This window comes from Anabas testudineus, chromosome 18 (genome assembly GCF_900324465.2).
Source record: "Anabas testudineus chromosome 18, fAnaTes1.2, whole genome shotgun sequence".
NCBI classification, from domain to species: domain Eukaryota; kingdom Metazoa; phylum Chordata; class Actinopteri; order Anabantiformes; family Anabantidae; genus Anabas; species Anabas testudineus.
In genome coordinates, this window is record NC_046627.1 from 11,482,603 (window position 1) to 11,502,850 (window position 20,248).

The 20,248-nt window shown below is 36.1% G+C and overlaps 2 protein-coding genes across 2 annotated transcripts in view; one reads left to right on the forward strand and one right to left on the reverse strand.

The window, feature by feature from the left end:
- The window catches only part of LOC113168482 (trichohyalin-like), a 928,554-nt gene that overhangs the window by 850,913 nt on the left and 57,393 nt on the right, over positions 1-20,248 (forward strand). The window lies entirely within an intron of this gene.
- LOC117153028 lies at positions 3,024-4,522 on the reverse strand. The gene is made up of 2 exons (XM_033326610.1): positions 4,386-4,522; positions 3,024-4,118 (listed from the first exon to the last, which is right to left on the reverse strand). Exons 1-2 carry the CDS (start codon positions 4,514-4,516, stop codon positions 3,536-3,538), a joined length of 714 nt encoding a protein of 237 aa, XP_033182501.1. The 5' UTR covers positions 4,517-4,522; the 3' UTR covers positions 3,024-3,535.

Sequence of the window (20,248 nt, forward strand, 5' to 3'; positions counted from 1 at the left end):
ATTGTGATTAACACTCCTTAAGGTTAGTCATGCTGCATTGGTACCTTGTGTCTCACTTGTAAGTCGTATTGGATAAAAACATTTGCAAATGCCTAAATGTAAACGTAAAGGGCTTGAATGTACTACAGTTTGTGACAATTTAGTTAAAAAAACTTCTCATTACAGGTTTCAGCGAGGTCTTTATTTCTTTATCTTACGACTTTTAGTAGCACAATAAAGAAGTACACACTTCCTAATAGTTTAGTTCTGAATAATGTTCAGGAGGAATTTTTGCCATTCTTCCATAAAGAACTGCTTCACTTCAGGCTCATTTCAATAACGTGTGACATGAACAGCTCACTTGAGATCATTCCCCATAACCTCTATTCGGATATGGTCAGGGCTCTGACTAGGTAACCCGGGAATGTAGATTTAATCTTTCTGAAGGGAAAAGATGCCAGGTGATGCAGCAGGACAAGGACCCTAATCATCAAAGTAAATTTACTACAGAATTATTTCAGAGACATAAAACTGACATTTGAATTGACACAGTCATTTTGACTTGGGCCAGTTAACAATGTTTATTGACTGGAAAAAAGCATTTTCACACTCACTATCATTTGCTTCAGTTACAGAACTCCTGTCTGCTGTTCCTTCGATCTTCACTCAAACCTCTCAAAGTTTTGCTTCTCCTGCAGGGGTAATTCACTCACTCATACAATATCTTAAATGGTCGCAATTAGAAGATAATTACAAAATCAGCATCATTATTATACTAATAACAAGGGGACAAATACAGTTCAGTTATCTAAACACTTCTCACAAGAAAGTGATAGAAAATGTAATTTTGTTCTCCAAATGCTTACTGTCATCACAAAGTGATTTCGCTCTGTATAATAAGGTGGATTGAATCTCTCCTTTATCTGGAATAAAACCACAGACAAGTAAATTGTCTCATTGTGACTTTCTGAGCATTAACATATAAATGTAAAATTAACTCTGTTGGAGGATTGTTGGAGAACATGTTCATTAACTGTGGTTAAACATCCATATAATTATAAAGTAAAATAAAGGCCATGAGTTTGTGTTGTCAACATAGTGTCTTAGTGGAACAAATATAACTTTATTCTACAATAATTAATAAACCTGAGTTAATTGGTTCAACTCAGCCAATAGTGGTGAGAGTTGGCGATGATGTCACGTTGCCACTGGTGATGATGTCCCAGTTGGAAAAGCTGGTCCAGGATGTAGAGAGGGACTGTGAGGAAGTAAAGTAAAGAGCTTGAAAGATCAGCTAAAGAAGATGATCACAGAGGTTAGTTTTTTACACTAATCAATTATGTGTCCAGTGATTTAATTTTTTTTTATCTTCTCCTTAAAACACTGAATTATTGCTTACAACCAATGAGAAATGATCATACAGATGGAATAAATGCTGTGTCGACACCTAATGATGAATTGTTTCTCTTTATTTCTCCTACCTCCCAGTTGGAAACAAAGCTCCAGACTGAGGAAATTAAAGAGGTAAAACTTTGTTTTGTTGTCATCTATGCAAAACAGTGATGGGTTGTTGAGACCACTTTTTCTTTCTGCTTTAATGTTCCATCACTAAGCAGCTAAATTTGGTATTAAGTGGATAGTTTCTTCCTGATTGAACCTTTACTGAATGTTGTGAACATAGTGAACTGACTGATGGAATCAGGGGATGAAGGAGAAAACTGGTCAAGATGTGAATTGTTTTTCTTTATCTCTCCTTTCTTTCAGTTGAACAAGCTGCTCAAGGATGAATGTATGAAGAGGAAGGATGCTGAGGCCTGGAATAAAGTGCAGGAAAAGAAGATTGCAGAGGTTCCTCTTTAATTCAAATCAATTATCTCTCCAGTCATTCCAGTTTCTTATCTTCCATATAAAACAGATTTTTCTAAATACATTTTTTTTACATTTATTTGTTGAACTAAAATATTTTAGATTTTTAGGCTGGCAACAAAAAAAACTATACAATAACTTAACCTCTGCTCCTTTAAAGGTTCACTCTGGAACAGGGTAAATCTGGACTCATCAGACCACATGACCTTCTTCTATTGGACAGTTCTTAACCCAGTTTAAGTGGTTTCATCAATCTCCTTAGATGTTTTCTTTGCCTGATGCATGCAAATAATTTGACCCTTCTGAAACAAATGGACGTCTTTCCTACGAACACAGGATGTATAAGAAAGTTACTCACAGCATCAGTTAGGGTTAAATAACTTGGTGCAAGCTGAATATAATCATCCTTGCAGTAATTATCCAATTATTCAAAACATTACTGGTGAATGAACCTTCATATGCTTTTGCTGATTTAAAACAGTTAGGCGGCGTATTGGTGCTGTATTGAAGTGGCGGTGTAAAAGGGGCTTGTGACTCCCCGAGTCTGAAGCAGACAACTGTAACCTCCATGTTATCTTTACTGTTAACTGTCTCAGCAAAAGGAAATAAAATTTAAGTTAAACTGTTTGATCGTCTTCTCCTGAGCTCAATGCTGCTTTTTGTGTCTTTGATAGAAAAGTTGATGTAAAGAGTTGCATTTCAAAAATTGGGCAGTACAATCATTGTGTTTTCTCTTTCTACTTTGGAACACACACAATAAGGCTACATGTATACTTGCTGCCCTGATGTGCAAAGTTTTAGATTTCTGTTTTGACCTGGGTAGTGTTGTTAGCCACTGGGATAATAAAAAAGAAACAGGTTTTAGAGGTTCTTATAACCGTAATTGTAAAGCCAAATCATAAAGTCCAAAAGCTGTTTAAGTAACTGACAAAGAAAAAGAAAAAGACAATAATTTATGAATAATTTCAAAATCATTTAAAATCATCATCCTGGGTTTGATTCTATATTGTGCAGCCCACTGTCCATGTAGACTAGTGTTTCTGTAGCAGCCTGCTACTTTTAAGGCCAATACTTTTAACTTTGACAGTCCTTTACTCTTACGAGTAAAGTTAATGCGTTGGCCATAAGTGCTCCTTGTGTCTGACCCTGAAATGACAATAAAACCCAGACAGAGCAGCTGATGCTGAGAAGAGTTTAATTCAGAATACATGAGCAGGAAAGAAGAAAGAGTAAATTATGTTTTACATTATTTCAATTAAAAGCAGCTACAAACCAAATCCCTTGGACTTCCTGTTTATATCTGTGTGTTTGAACTAAGCTAATCACCTGTAGCTACACTGTAAGATACAGATACTGGTCTCATCAATACAATGTTTCAGCTGATCAGGTGATGAAATCAAACAAACCCAGATGATTTTTAACAAGAAGAATGAGTGAGAGAAAAAGAACAGCTTCAGTGATCTTGGTCACAGACTGCTTGCAGGTCATGGAAATACACTCAGATTCTGTCAGACCTTCATAAAGACAGTTTGTTATGTCCTCTGATCCTCATCAGAATCCTCCAGCCCAGCTAACTAGGGTAAGTTTGTTGCCTGGACTTAGTTGTAGTTTCACATCTTTGAAGGATCCCATCAAACTGTCTTTATTAAGAGCTGAGTTTCCCTGAATCACTGTGGTTCTCAGAGCTGCACTAACCCATATTTCTGTTTCCAGTCGGCTGACGGGTTGTGATCTCAATGCACTGAGGAGCAACATTTTGACCATTTTGATCTTGGAAACATCTGAAGCAGCTATACCGACTGCCAGCTGGTCTGTAACAGCGGAAAATGTTTCCATTTCCAATCTGTGACCCAATTTCTCTCAGAGCATTAGTTAGCTCTACTTGGGTAACAGGGTTTTGGCCCCTAGGATCACTGTATGGTTTCTGAAACACAAGGGCATAATCTGTCCATGCTCTCATGTTATTAATTATCCCAAGAATATTTCTATTATCATTTGGGTTTGCACATTGTCTTGCACATGGAGAGAGATATGTGTAGAAGAGCAGGAAGTCATTGCTGTTGAATGGTAACTCTGACAAGTTGTTCAAAACTTGTACTTCTGCATGATTTCCACCAACTGTGGCAACAATCATCCTCTGACTTATGTACAGGTTGTTGTTCCTTAGGGCATTGTGTATGTTTTGTGTATTGTCAAGAATTGTAATCAGGTTCGCTGGGGATAGATTCTTTGGGATAGTCATTGCCAGACTAAACTGGCCCCTGATGTTACAACTGACAAAGAGAGAAAAGAGAAGAAGGACTGTAAGTTAATTAAATTAGTACAGAAAATAACAGCAATAAGCTAAAATAAAATTATTAATCAAATATTAAACAAAATCAGTTTATTTATACAATGTATGTAATGACTTAACCCTGATGAACCCTTTCTCCTTTTTTTGTGAACTATGCATCTGTTCACAGAGTGTTTGTGCAAATGTGATATGCTGCCAGTGCCAATTATTGATGTTAAAATGTTGTCAAATGTAAAACAGGACTCACTGTAATGTGACTTGGTCTACAATTTGAGTCAGCCAATTTAAGTTCACATCCGCATTACAGGCTCCAGCAGACAGCAGGAAGACCAGAACTGTCCACGGCAGGAGACACATCTGTAGGTTTAAACAGCACATAGAGCTAATGACATCAGCCACTAATAACAAACATCAAGTGATTAAAGTTTGACCAAAACTAATAAACATCTGCGCCAACACTTGTTGGAGTACAAAGGCATGTTCCAAAAATACGCTGAACTTAACTCAGAATTCCAGATCAGGGTCAGTTCAATTAAATTGAGTAAAGTTAAGCTTGACTGTGATGCCATAAAAAGCTTTATCAATTAAGCTCTGATCCAACGATTCAACATAACAATAGTAATAAACAAAAGAGCAGAGCCACAGTTTTAATCCAGTGGAGTTAGAAATTAGTTTAAAGTCAATAAATTAGCATAGCTACTTTTCATTCAGTTGTATATTCATTCATTATTTAGCATCCATAGGTTTTCTTAACAGATGATAAAATGCTAGAAACATTTGTTACAGAAGAAGATAAAATCCAAATAACACAAACTTATTTATAGACCTGTAATTTTAGCCTTATAATAGTTTTTGTGTTTTGTAGCTGAAAAAAAAACAAACATTGAGATTAAAAATCAATGTAAATTTTTACATCATATAAATCTTTTCATCAACATTTAATGACTGTTTTAATGCCTAGTCAATTTAAACACTAAGTGAAACCATTGTTAAAGTAGTTGTATCGTTATAATATTTGGCTTATATTCAACAACTCGTGTAATTTTAAAAAGTCATATATTATACATAAACACAGTGACAGGTAAAGGAAGAAGACTACAAAGCACTAGCTGAGCATAAACACTGTACCGGTATTAGAATGTGAAAACAAAGGTCTGTTGACTGATTGATCCAGAAAGCAATTATGTTAGTAATGACAGGTTACAGGTAACAAACTACTGCATAAATTGGCAATAATGAATGTGCTCCCATATGTTCTATACGAATGAGGAAGTGAAAGTCAAGTCATATGGCTTCTCTGAAGAAAAGTTGCAGCACCAGGTTGGGTGAACTGAGGAGGTTTACACAGTAACTTAAAGTTTAAATGATCTCTTTTCTTTTCACTAAGTCTGCTTTCTGAAATAGCTCTCTGCTGATAGATGGTGGCTGTCCACAGCAGGTGGTTTAGTTCAGGTCTTTACTGACATCATCACCATATCAGAAATAATATGAAACTTCATTTCTCACCTTTGCAACAATGTGTTCGACACAATCTGCAAAACAAAAAAGAGACAAACCAACAAAACAGTTAAAGCTTCTTCTTTTTTTGCAATAGCAATGATTTTTGTACAATAGTTTATTTTTGTACAATGAAAAGAAAAAACAATAATTTGTTGTTTGGTTGTTTATTTACCTGCGCTGGTGTATTAAGCTCTTCGTCTCCACTTCTCTGAGGCTGTGACAGTTTTTTAGGACCTTTTATGAAGGGGGGAGGATCGTTTATCACCACTGCATGTTTTTATTAAACATTAATGATCAGGCTACTTCATGTTGATGACTTCTCATTTCTTGTTAAACTCCTGTGAAGAAACAAACCACTGAGCTGAGAAAAGGTTTTTGTTCCTCACTGTTGAACAGAGATAAGATGTCGGCTTCCGCTGCCTGTATGACAAAGATGTTTAGCTGAAACCTCAGAAGTAAACATGTGCTCTTGTGTCTCCGAGAATATATTTAATGTTTTTAAAGGCTCCTGATTTATATATTGGCTACTAGTCTGAGGTAATTTCACTAACTGATTATTAAAAACTGAAACTGGTAACAGCTTCCCTTTAGGAGCATTCTCAATTCAAATTTGGTTTGAATAGTTAAAATATGATATTTTAACTGTGAATATTCAATGAATCAGCTCATACTGTACAATCATGCAGTTCAGGGCACAGAGGTGTGAACAGAGGGTCACAACTTATTTTCTGCAGGTCACAGTACAACAAACTGGTGACAAGTTTATACTGGTGGATGTAATTGTTGTTGTTGTCATGTTGGTTACCAAATAGACTTGTATTTTTTCCCCCAGTGTGGTTTCTGTCCCTGGTTTTGTCCCTTCCCACGTGTTGCCCCTTGTCTCATAGTTGAACATTAGAATAGAACCATATAGTTTTACTGTGTTTTATTGTTTATTTATTAGTTTTCAGACAAATGCTAACTCATAGGGACTTCCTGTCATGGATGCCTGATAGAAAGTCACATTGCGTACTCAGTATTATGGATCACAAACACCTCCTGAAGTTAGATGTTGGACAGAAACTGAAGCAGAATCAGGAGCTGATGATCGAGGATGGTTTTTGTCCGACAAACCAGCTGACACAAGAGAACCTGTGAACGTCTTCGTCATTCAGGCAGCAGAAGTTGATGTCTTATCTCTGTTTTTATTTTCTTCACAGACGTTTAAATAGAAACAAGAAGTGATCTGCGTTCTCTGAGCTGAGGAGTGTTGTTGCTTTGCTGACTTTCTGCAGGGTTTTCTTGTGCTGCCTGTTTTTTTTTTTGTTTTTTTTTTTTTTCATATGAGATGATTTTGAGGTGAACTTCAAGACATGCACCTTGATGAGCCATTTTGAACCAATAAAAGACAAAAAATTATTTCAGTAGAAGTCCTCTTACAGCCCAGCTGTCATTGGGTGAGAGACGGGATACTTCCTGGACAGGTCACCGGTTTATTACAGGGTTGACATGTAGACACGATCTCAATGAGTCAGTGACTTCTCCTACTCTGTGCTCTGCACTATAAACCATCCCGTCCATTTCATCCAGTAACATGGTGTTTTCACATTGACAATCATTTTCTGGCTGTTAAAAGGCCGGGCTAACTGGTCTCAACATCACACTGTGTTTTAAAGATGTGAGATGTGTGACAGAGTGAACTACTGTTAATCTGACACAGAAAATGCCTGTTTTGTATCACTTTTCAGGAGGTTTTTTTCTGGTTCACCTGGTCTCACTCCTGTGACTCTGCTCTACATCACTTCCTGATGTCCATATATGGACTTCCTCACTCTCCACTTTCCTGCATCCTAATCATGGATCAGTTTCACCTGAGTTCACCTTTTCTTTAAATGCTCCCCTCAGTCCTCTGTTTGCTACCAGATTATAGCCCATAGATTGTATGTCTTTGCCTTTAAAGTGTGTTAGTGTTCTGGACTTTGTTTTACTTGCTTGTGAGTTGCCTGCCTTTTTCAGTTTTTTCCTGTTGTTACTTTCTATGTGTACAGTAGTTGATGAATTAGCTTGTATTGTAATGCCTTGGTTTTTGTTGGTACTATTTTTGGTCAGTGTCTTAGTTTGTAGTTTGTCTGCATCAGTGCAGGGTTTTCTGTTACTTTGTATTTTGTATTTCAGTCTGGTTTGTGTTGCCACTTAGTTTGTTCAGGCTTTGTTACTTTGCTCACGACCATGTTTAAAGCCACTTTGTTTTTACATTTAGTGTGTATTCTTGTAGTGTGCACTTTATTTCCCGACCTAGTTGGTTCCCGTGTCCTCTGTTTTTGACCGTATTAAAATAAAATCTATTTTCGTTTGTTATACCTCTGTCCCATTTGTTGTTTTGTCACAGAAACATAATCAGTCTTAGCAGCGAATATACTGACCTGACCTGTTTATTCAGACTTGATTTTGAGGAACATCATAGACTTGCAAGTGTTCTCACCACACAATGACAACTGTAACCCTTCAGAGAACAGCTGGTAAGGGTATGATGCAATATGTGGTCATAAAAACATGGTGGTTCTATGGATGACATTGTTTATTTTAAATGATACATTTAAAGTCTTTAACTTTCGGTTTTAAAAGCTAAACTCAACAATTTTAACAATATTTCAAAACTCAAAATCAATGTCCTGCTCTGCTTCACTGTGCTAAGGTCCTGATATTTGCTATGACTTTAGAAACTCACCAATCGGACAGAAAGCATTAGCATTTTTTTGGCAGGTCTGAAGAGATGACCTCATCCAAAAACCTTTAGAGGTGAATATCTCTGCAGCACTGCAAGGCTGTTCTATGAGACAGAGGACATTAAGAGTTTAGAGCTTCAATTAATTCAGTTCACTTTAATTAATTTTTCACTTTATTAGTTTTTCAGCATCACTTTGAGACAGAATTTTCCCAATTTACCATTATTCCTCAGGAAGGCATCTCCAGATTTTTTCATGTACGATTTATTAAAGAAAATACATATTTAGCTACATCATCTAGGTCTAACAATATGATCAGACATAACTTCTCTGTGGTTTTAAGACCAAAATAACCTCTGTCATGTCTGAATTTAGGAGTAGAAAATTAGAGGACACACAGGCCTTTGTCTTTTAAGCATGACTGAAGTTTTATTTATTTATTTATTTATTTTTTGGTTTGGTTAAGGCGATACTAGGCTCTTTGTCAGCCTGGCTAAAGTGCTGGGGTTGCTTAAATGAGCATCTAATAATGATGAATTACATGTGGTTCTAGCTGTTCCATGAGCTTTATATATATATATATATATATATATATATATATATATATATATATATATATATATATATATATTAAACTGTCTTTCCAGGCTGGGCACGATTTGTTGTAAGTAGTGGAAGCTTGTGTCATGTGTCTGCTCTACTTCTTTTGTTTTTAATAATAAAATGTATTTGAAAATGGTCAATTCAACTGATCCTTCAACATATTAGAAGGTTTAGTGTGAAGCTGCAGTTTGTAGTGTTCATGGACACAGAGTGTAAACTGATCCGGCCAAGGTGAATTCTGTCTGGGACTGGCCGACTCACCACCTTCAGCGAGCTTAGGAGCTTCCTGGGGCTGGCCTCCTATTGAGCCAGAGGGTAAATGTCTTTAAACACCTTCTAAAGTGACTATATCGTGACTTTAGAGACACAGTAAACATACCAGTGATGGTGATGTTAACTCTGTGGCTTCTCTCTCCTTCACTCAAACCAGTATTCTCCTCTGTCTCTTAGACAGACTCTATCAATGGTGCTGGATGATGTTTTCTTTCTTATTGTCAAGTCTGATTAAATTTCTTTGTATTTCCTTTCAAGCGAGTCCGACCACAAACCAAACGCACTCAAAAGAAACAGTATGCACAGTAGGCCTATCAAACTACAGTGCATTGTGCCACTTCTCTCTCCTTCACTTTCACATCAGGTTGGGCTCCATCAGAACACTGTATATTCTGACACCTGTTGGTCATAGACAGTATTACATTTTGCAGCAACTTCTGCTGTTCAGTGGATCTCTTGGGCCGGCCCTTAGCTTACCATGCATGCTATTACTCATGACTTTTTCGCCAGTTCACTTTTTACCAAATTATAGACTTAGATATAAGTTTTAAAACCCACATATAATATACACTATGAACTGAACTTGTGATTCTACATATGATTCTGTTTAAATTGGACAATTTCTCATTCACTAATTTTATTGAAAAATCTAATACTGTAGTATTCAAATGCACTAAAAATGATCTTTTCTGCCACTGGTAGTAAAGTTGGCACAGTGATCACATAAAACAAACACTAACCCTGTTCACAACTGAACTTAATTGTTGCTGTATTGGTTTCAGTTTTACGGCAACATGCTCAAAGTCCAGCTGTCGTATATAATATACTCAGTCCTTAGGAGTGGGGAGTGTACTGTAAGAACTGTATGTTTCCTTTTTAGATTCCAAAGGTTAAAGTATGAAAGTCTTTGAACAGCCAAAGCCAGTTAATGAGTCTGTCAGTGATTAACTTTAAAGTCTGTTGAAAGGAACCACACATCATGCAACAGGTAAGTTTCTACTTCCTTATATTTTCTAAAACACACTTACTTTTCCAACAATACCCATGGGTTCTTAAATACAGTATGTGTATAAAAGTTATCAATGAAATGTGTTTAAAACGTTGACCAATTGTGATTGAACACTTTAAGGTTTCTGTATGTAGCCTGGTTGAATCTAATGCAGGAGACACTGAAGATTTAGCTTTTTATTAAAGCTGTCATCCAGGTCTCTCTACTGATGCAGCTGTCAAGATTTTGTAAAATGTCTGGTATTGGTGATAATGGATTAGTATCAAAGATGTATCACCTGTTGGCTCAGACCTAATAAGATCCTAGTGATTCTCTCTCTTAGAGCCCGCAGAGATGGAAAGGCAGCAGGTTTTCGTATTAACTGAAAGTGACTTTGATAAGGCAGGTCTTTTATGTTCGTAAGTTTTTTGTGTTTATTTTTTGTGTGTTTTGAAAAAGTAAAGTTATTGTGGTTAAAGAATTTAAGTCAAATATAAAACCCACCTTTTCAAGTGGTCCAACAGTGAATTATTTTGACTGGATAACTAACTGGACAAAAATCCAAAAATGTCTTTTAAACTGGATCATCTGCTTCATTTCCAGAACTCCTGTCTTCTGTCCCTTCAATCTCCACTTCAACCTCTAAGAGTTTTGGTTTTCTATCTCCTCCTACTCTCCTGTAGAGGTAACTTACACACTTACAGTATCTTATATTGCAATTAGAAGATACCTGCTAAGTCATTTTTGTTAACATACATAACATAATTATCAACCATGGGACAAACACATTTCAGTTATCTGAACGCTTCTGATAAGAAAGTGTTTCAAAAAGTCAATTTGATTTAAATTTAATTTAAAATGATCACATCACATTTTGCTCTGTATAATCAGGTGGATGAAATCTCTTTTTTATCTGGAAACAAACCACAGACAAAAAAAAACAGACTGACTGACTTTCTGATCATGAACTTATACATTACCAATTACACATGGCACTCTTGGAGGAGTCCAAATGTTCATTAGTTGTGGTTGAACACCCATATTGGTATTAATAAGATGAGTTTGTGTTGTTAACATAGTATCTTGGTGGATATAGAGTTAGTCATAGAGCTGAACAAACATAACCTGCAAAAAAAATGTCGTATCTCTTTCCAGGTGAACCTGAGTTAATTGGTCCAACTCAGCCATTAGTGGCGAGAATTGGAGATGACGTCATGTTACCATGTCATCTTGAACCTGCTGTGGATGTTGTCATGATGAATCTGGAGTGGTCGAGGTCTGACCTGAGCTATGTATTTGTGTATGTGTGGCGTTCGGGTCAAGAGTATGCAAGAACAAAACATCCATCGTACACAGGAAGAACATCACTGTTCACTGATGAAATGAAACATGGAAACATTTCACTGAAACTCTCTGAAGTGAAATTGTCTGATAAAGGAACGTACAAGTGTTTAATTCCTAAACTCAACAAACAAACATTTGTTGAACTTGTTGTTGGTAAGTGGACAGACTGTTTCTATTATGTGTGTATTTTAGTATCAACAGTTTCTGTCACTGATGTTAGGAGCTGAACTTTATAATAACTGTCTAACATCAATGTCAGTGTCATAGTTTTATTCATGCTCTAATGTCACTGTGATTATCCAGCTGTTGTCTCCAGAGGTTTTAACAGTTATTTACAGTTCATAGTAATCAACCTGAATATAGGAAATTAATGTGAAATGTCTGAAAAAAAATGAAAGATTTTAAACATTATAGATGCAGTTTAAAACATATAAATTCACAGTTCATGAGATTTCTGTCATTTTTTCAGAATCTTTCATTTTTAAATTTTTTTTTTTTTTTTTTCCACTGACATCTTTGTTTCAAACTTTTATTTTCCTCAGCACCAGATGCTGCTGCCTCACCTGTCATCAGTTTACCAGGAAATGATGGAGATAAGGGTGGAGTGGTTTTACAGTGTCAGTCTAAAGGCTGGTATCCAGAGCCTGAGCTGTTGTGGTTGGACGCTGACAGAAAGATCCTCTCTGCTGGACCTACAGAGACAGTCAGAGGTCCTGATGACCTCTATACTGTCAGCAGCAGAGTGACTGTGGAGAAGAGACACAGCAACAACATCACCTGTAGAGTCCAACAGAAGAAGAGCAACCAGATCAGAGAGACACAGATGCATGTTCCAGGTAAACATAAGTTTCTTATTTATACACCATGTTAATTGTTTACATTTCTGTAGTTTATTTCTGATTTTATATACATTCAGATAAAATGTAATTCTGTTTTTTTTTTTTTTTCATTTCAGATGATTTCTTCAATATCCCGTCCAGTTCTAGTTCTGTTGCTCTCACTATTGGTGTTTCTGTTGGTTTGACTGTTTTCATCGTGTTTCTTCTTTTAATTGTTTTGTGTCTTTGGAGGAAAAAATATATAATTAGTAAGTAATAAAGTATTTGCAGTGCTTTGACAGTGTTGAATATTTCCCACAGACTTTAATTGGGATCAAATAACATCTGTTATTTTTATTACCTTTCTAAAGTGTAACTAGATGTATTTTACACTTTCATTTTGATACAGACTCCAAGAGAAGTCAGGGGGAGAAAAGTGATGAAAGAGAAATGAAGGACGTCTCTGAAATTAAGCCGACTAAGGACGAGTTTTTCACTGATGAAAGCGAGATAGAGCAGCTCATGACAAATGAAACACACCAAATGGAGGTCAGCAACAAGATGGATGTGAAAATTAAGACCAAGCACACAAGTAACAAACAGCAGATTTCTGTTTTTGAAAGTTGAGAGTGAGGCAGCTAAGCGTGCAGAGGTGGGCAGGTCGTTCCATCATCGTGGAAACACAAAAGCAAAAGATAAAAGAATAAATGGGAAAAAGATTAAATGTTACATGAGGCAGTACAGGACTTAAGACTAAAGTGGGGATTGACAATTATTAAGGAACAAAGAAACAAAAAGGGAACAAGTCAGAAATTCAATAAAAAGATGTGATTGAATTTGACATTCCCAAAACATTTTATCTTTATGTTAGAGAAATATCTAAATGACAGAAGATAAACCCCGGACTTGAAAAACAGCAATTGTAGTATTTATCAAACTAAAAGTCAAATTTTCAATAGGTTTTGTTACAGGAAACATTGTACTTGCTCTTACACCAGAAAATTACACCAGATTTATGATGAATTTTGGTTTTTCATGTCCTCTATCTGCTCGACTTTCTCACACCTCAGTTAAAGACACAATAATCCTCACTGCAGGAGCAACAGAGGAGGGAGGAAATGGAAAAAAGAACGGGAAACCTAAAAGATTAGCTGGATTGGCTTGGTCTTACAGATCAAGACGAAGGAAATTTATTCTTAGTATAAAATAATATTTCAATTTATAGAAATAATCTTTATGTCACTGATGGTGTAGAAAATAACAAATTTATTACAGTTTGCTAAGGTTGATTCCAATACCCGTCCTGACTAATAATAATTTAAATAGTAATTTAAAATGTTTAAGATGTTTATTAATGAACATATTCCTCATTCTGTCTCACTGTACGTCCAGATTGAAAAGAAACAAGCTGCGCTGAATCAGCTGCAGCAATCAGAGAACCAGAGCAGAGAGACGAAACTGCAGACTCTGAAGAACCAGCTAGGGAACAAGAACAAAGAGGTTTATTCACTTTTTAAAATATAATGCAATCATTTAATTTTAAAGACACAATCTGTATGACAAATTTATAATAATTTATTTAGGATGATTCTAATGAAAATATTCCTCATTCTGTCTCACTGTTCTTCCATATTGAAAAGAAACCAGCTAAGCTGCAGCAGCTGCAGGAAGTGAATCAGAGCAGAGAGAAGAACCTGCAAAGTCTGAAGAACCAACTGGAGAACAAGAACAAAGAGGTTCATTTACTTTTTAAATATAAGGCAATCATTTAATTTTAAAGATACAATCTTATTTATAAAGTATGATAATTAGTTTTGGTTGGTTCTTATACATGATGCAAACGAATCCTGACTCTTGGGAACATTTTAAATGTTTATAATTGAACACATTCCTCATTTTGTTTCACTGTTCTTCCAGGTTGAAAAGAAACAAGCTGAGCTGCAGCAGCTGCAGGAAGAGAATCAGAACATAGAGGAGAACCTGCAGAGTCTGAAGAACCAGCTGGAGAACAAGAACAAAGAGGTTTATTAACACTTTTTGAAATATAATGCAATCACTTTATATTAAGCATACACAGTTCGTATGACAAACTTATGATAATTAGTTTAAGTTGATTTTAATACCTGGTGCAAACAAGTTCTGACTCTTGGGAACATTTTTAATGTTTATAATTGAACATATTCCTCATTTTGTTTCACTGTTCTTCCAGGTTGAAAAGAAACAAGCTGAGCTGCAGCAGCTGCAGAAAGAGAATCAGAACATAGAGAAGAACCTGCAGAGTCTGAAGAACCAGCTGGAGAACAAGAACAAAGAGGTTCATTTGTTAATGCTGATGTTTCTGTATTTATAAATGTCTGATCATCTCTGCTGTCAGAAACACACTGACTGGATCAAATACACCTGGTTCTATTACATGTTGCACATAAAAACCCACTTGACTGTTTGTGAAAATACTGGTTTGTATAATCACATAATACATACATACATAATACAACATAATCTGATATGGTAATACGGTGTCTCTTCATCTATTTCTTCTCCCTCACAGCTCCAAACACTCAAAGCCGTACAACATTCTTGGTTCACTTGGGTAAGTAGTTGTGTTAGAAATGTTAGTAGTTATAATTCTGAGGGTACCTGCTATTAAAAAATAACAAACAAACAAAAAAAAAAAAAATGACACCAAACAACAACAGAATAATTAATTGAGACCCATAGACTCAGTCTATGATAGAAGTTAATGATTGACTTAAATAATTAATATTTGCAGCAGGCACCTAAAAACTCACAATATTAAACATATTTTTACAACTTCAATAGTGTTCTGGGCTTTTTTTCACTTGTTGTTCAAGAAAAATCAGAGTTCACTGTGTTGTATGTTCCTTCACTTGTCTTAATTTGGTTCAGAGTTCCACCATTGAGGCACATAAGAAGAAGATCACAGAAGTTGAAAGAGAAGTGGAGTCACTGAAGAAGCAGCTGGAGACGACAGAGACTAAAATCAAAGAGGTTTGTATTTTTATTCTGTCTAAAAAGACTTATTACAGATAGTCAGATACTTACTTTTGTTTTTAGTTTTTATATGTTCTAATATGATTCAGTAATAAAACATGTTCTTCATCTTGTTGTTATTTCCTTTATTTTTCCAGATTAATAACAAACAAGCTGAAGTTCATAAACTTCAGAAAGAGCTTGAAGCGATGAAGAACAAACAACAGACACTGATGAAAAATCAGGAGACCAACAACACAAAGGTTTAACTTTCTACTTTAAAGTGATCTAAATCTATTGAAACCTCTTTCTGTTTGTCTAGACTGTCAATATGTAAAGTCCAGTTTAACTGAGATGGAAATCACAAACCACTGTGCTGATGTGATTCACTTTCTGCAGATCAGTAGTGGTTCTGGAGGGATTAGTGAGTCATGAGAAGGCGTTTGATTGTATGTGTTGTGGGATGGGAAGGCGAAATGTGTCGGCTGACAATAAGTGGAATAAAAATGTGAAATTGACAGAAGATGAATTAGATACTGAGAATGAGCTCAAACAGAAAGACAGAGACATACACAAAGACAGGTGAAGCAAACATTACAGTGGATTAAACTGAATACAAATAAAACCAAAGACTTTTAGATTTGTAAACATTTTATAAATATTTCTATTTAGTGTGTGAATATCCTGTTACAGAACAATAGTGACGAACTGGATTAAGGAAGTTGTTGACTTTAATAAGAGAACAGGTCTCTCATCTTCTCTTTGTCTTCTCTCTGCTCTCAGGTGAATCAACTAATGACTGAAGTTCAGAAGCTCAAAGAGGAGAAACAGAGGAGTGAGGATCAGAGACAGCAGCTGGAAAAGGAGCTGGAGACCGCTTAACCGGATTATCCTGGTTTATTGTCTTCGCTACAAGTGAACAACCTTCACTTACTGTGACTCTGTAAAGTTGGTTCCTTAAATGTCCTCCTGCTTAATAGCTGAAATACCACATTTATTTTTTATTAATATTTTACAATATCAACATGCAAACTTTACCAATACCTCATATTAAATGTAAATGCATACCAACAGTAAAACCATTAAACCCTTATCTTTTATTTTAGCAATACCTTCACTATTTCTTTTTTTAAAGCATACAGTGTCTTATTTATTCTTTATCATTTATTGTTGTATGATACTACAAAGTCAGAGTCCAGATTGTGACGCACATTTACTTGAGAAACTTTTAAATTTATTTTTCCTGATGTGATATTTTTACATTATTTACCAAATTATTGTGTTGCCAAAGACACTAAAATACAATTTTACTACTGATGTGCATATTTTGAATTCTGACTTTTTCTTAAAATGTTAACTAAAAATATTTTTGAAAAAAAAGGACAAAACTAATGTGGTCAGCTGAGTAGTGTTACAGTTCCTCCCTCTGGCCTTGGTCTTTTGGTTCTGTTTTGTTTTGTTCGGTCTCACTCTCCTGCCACACACCCAAATATGGACTTCCTCTTCCCCCACTCTCCACACTCTGGACTAATTACTGACTCATTCAGTTCACCTGGTCATCCCTCCACTTTATAAGCTCCTGTCCGTCCTCTGCTCATTGCTGGTTTGTCACCCTGACTTTCATGCCCTCTCATGCAGACATTGATTCATTCTCTGGTTAGTTCGTTTGACATCCATTTATGCTGCACACTACTCCTTCACTAATCTGGTCAGTCTGTTTGTTCGTTCGTTTGTTTGTCTGTGAGGCACCTGTCTGTTTTTGGTTTGTCGGTTTGATTTGTTTGGTCTGCGCTCATTCATGTCACATCTTTCACGTTCGTTCATGGACTCCACGCCACTGGTTCGTTAGTTTGTTGGTTTGTCAGTTTGTCATTCAGCCATTTTGGATAACCCTGGACTCTCTGTTTGTTTCTACCTGGACTGCACTTCGTTCGTTTGACCCTGGTTTCTTTTGTGAGTTTGTTTGTGAGTTGCCTGCCTCTTTGCAGTGTGTGTTTTTGTTGTTACTTTGTCCTGTTAGCTTTGTTTGTTTGTTCCTGTCTGGCCTGCCTTCTGCAGTGAATTTAGTTTGTTACTTTGTTCATCTATTTTGTCAGTTTTGTCCATGTTAATGCGTAGGTTTTAAGTTGTTACTTTGTATGTCAGGTTGTGGTTTTGTTTGTGTTTACTCACCGTGTTTTCGGGTCTCTTTCATTTGATACTTTGTTTGTTAGTTTGTGTTAGTTCCCTGTGTCCCCTGCCTTTTGTTTAATAAACCTTATTTTGGTTCCTATCTGTTTGTTCGTCGCCGTCCGTGAGTCCAGATCGTAACAAGTAGACGTACACATGAATATTTAGAGAGCTAACTCGACAGTCTTCCGTAACATTATTCTTAAAAATACATTTATTAGAGGTGTAATTTGGATACGATCATATTTCTTTTTTGATTTCATTGTTAGAATTAACCAGGCTACTTGGCAACATTATTCTCACATCAGCATCCGTATGTCCAAGACAACTGCACAGATACACCCCCCCCCCCCCCCCCCCCCCCTATTTTTTAGGAGATGGAAGATCAACATTTGAGCTTTCATTTCCATGTCTTTACATCTGAATGTGATTCACAACTTAAAAGATAGCACTTTTGTTTGGACTCATCCACCTTCCATTTGAGTACAAGTTTTGGAACAAACAGACTTAAAATAATTTAAAGTAAATCAGACTACTGACTGCAAGATGTTGCTTATAATAACTGCATCAAGACTGGGACATCGCCAAACCTTTGCATTCTTCTTCTGTAATACTTTCTTAGGCTTTTATTGCAGCTGCTTTCGGTTTTTGTTCGTTTTGTCTCCTCTTTAGCAGGTAAAATGCTCTACAGGGTTTCAGTCTGAAAATGTCCTTGTCCAGACTAAAGACATCTGCTTCTTGCCCATGATTAACTCCAAGGTTGTTTTGGTTCATCGTTCATTGTCTGATCCTAATAGAAGATCATTAGTGACCTTTGACGGTGCTGTTTCTGTACTATGATGTACTCTAAATCCTGACTGGAAATCTTCATCAAGTTATTCCTGTGTTTGAAGTACTGTGCCGAAGCCTGGGCTTGATCTTATTTTCCTCTGGACCAACAAAAAAATATCAGTTCCTTTTTTTTTTTTTTTTTTTAACTATGCATGTTGATTTGAAAAATGACTCCTTCCATTCACTCCATAGTTATTAGTGCTGTAGCAGTTGCAGCTCCACCTGTTGACCAATAACAATAGTAAGAACGTGATACTATGATTAAAGTGGTGATAAGATTTGACCAAAAACTAATAACCATGTTGAGTGAATTAAAGATCCTAGATGGTTGGATCCAAAGTAGCAAAGGAAAATAGTCTGTATTTGTCTGGTGACAGATAACAAATGGTGAAACTGATTGAACCTTTCTCTCTATTTGTCCCACAATGCACACTGTGCGCTGACCGTAGTATATTCTTAATAGTCAGGAATGATTGACAACACAGCAGTAGAAGATGCTTAAAATGTTGTGTTGTGTTGTTGTGTTGAGTATGATGCATGAAGTGGGTGTTACTAGGCAGAGGAGGAATCTACAAATGTCACCAGGCAGGTAGATCCAGGTTGTCTCAAGTTACCAGAGAAATTCAAGTTAGGTTCTGTGATTTATGGACATTATCCTTGAACAGCCTGAAAAGATCAACACATCATGCAGCAGGTGCGTTTTGTTTATATGTTGCATTAATTATGTGCTTTAAAACTAATTATAAACTTAATGCAGCCTTTTTTCTGATAGAAAAGTTGCATCTTTGAAAAGGACTTTACATACCTGTTAGATATTTTAAATAAATAAATTAAAATCATTACATAACAGTTACCTTGATTTGAAACAAAGTCTTTGCAAACAAAAACTGCAAGTACCGGTAGTTCAGAAGCATTTCTGCTGGAAGTAATCATTTTTTCCAGAGCCTTAGAAACAAAGTTTACACAATGGCCTACAACTTGAGAGTACTGAAGTGTCTGAGTCAGGGTTCTTAATTAGTGGTGTATACACTGAATCCTTAATGCTCAAAGATACAATCCTACTTGCCAAACTGGCTTTAATAACGTTTAGCAAAAAGGTGGGAAAGAGCCATTGGGAGATCCAGAAAGCTTCATATAGTTAGTCATTTCCTCCAGAGAGGGAACACTGACAAGCTTAAACTGGCTATAAACCTTGTTAATAGAAAAGCTAATGAAGTTCTCATACATTTCACCTGAGTTCTCCAGAGAGGCTGGTTGCAGCAACAGCTGCACCTGAAGGTAAGACATTTTAGACGTCCCAAAAAAACAAACAAACCAAAAGATAAACAACCATGAAAGAAAATTTTTATTAACCTTAACTGATGAATTAATGAAGTCAAACTGGTCTTTTGGGGATTTATACAAAATACCAATGATTGATCAAATTTAACTTAATCTCACATAAAATAAGAAATATTATAATATAATAATATAAATATTACCTTGGATATATTTGAAACTTTTTGGTCACTGTGCTACAATGTTATTTTACAAGAAACTTGGTGGGAAGTAAAAGAAAGGTCTAAAGCAGACAGATGTAACATCCACGTCACCTGTGCTGTTGACTGTTTCAGAGTCGGACTGAAGTACAGCAGAAGTCTAATGTAGGTGTCTACTTCCTTTTCTTTCCTTTTTCCAGTTACTGAAACGTAAAACAGAGATTGACCAAATCATTTGAAACATTCCTGGGGCTGCATTCACTAGTTTTATATGTATTCATATATACACAACAGCTGGCCTTCAGAGTACTGGATATCTCCACAGGGTTTATGTCTGCTACTTCAGTCAGTCACAACTTAAGGTACAGCAGCATAAACAGGTTGACGTGAGGCCCCATCCTCACCTACAG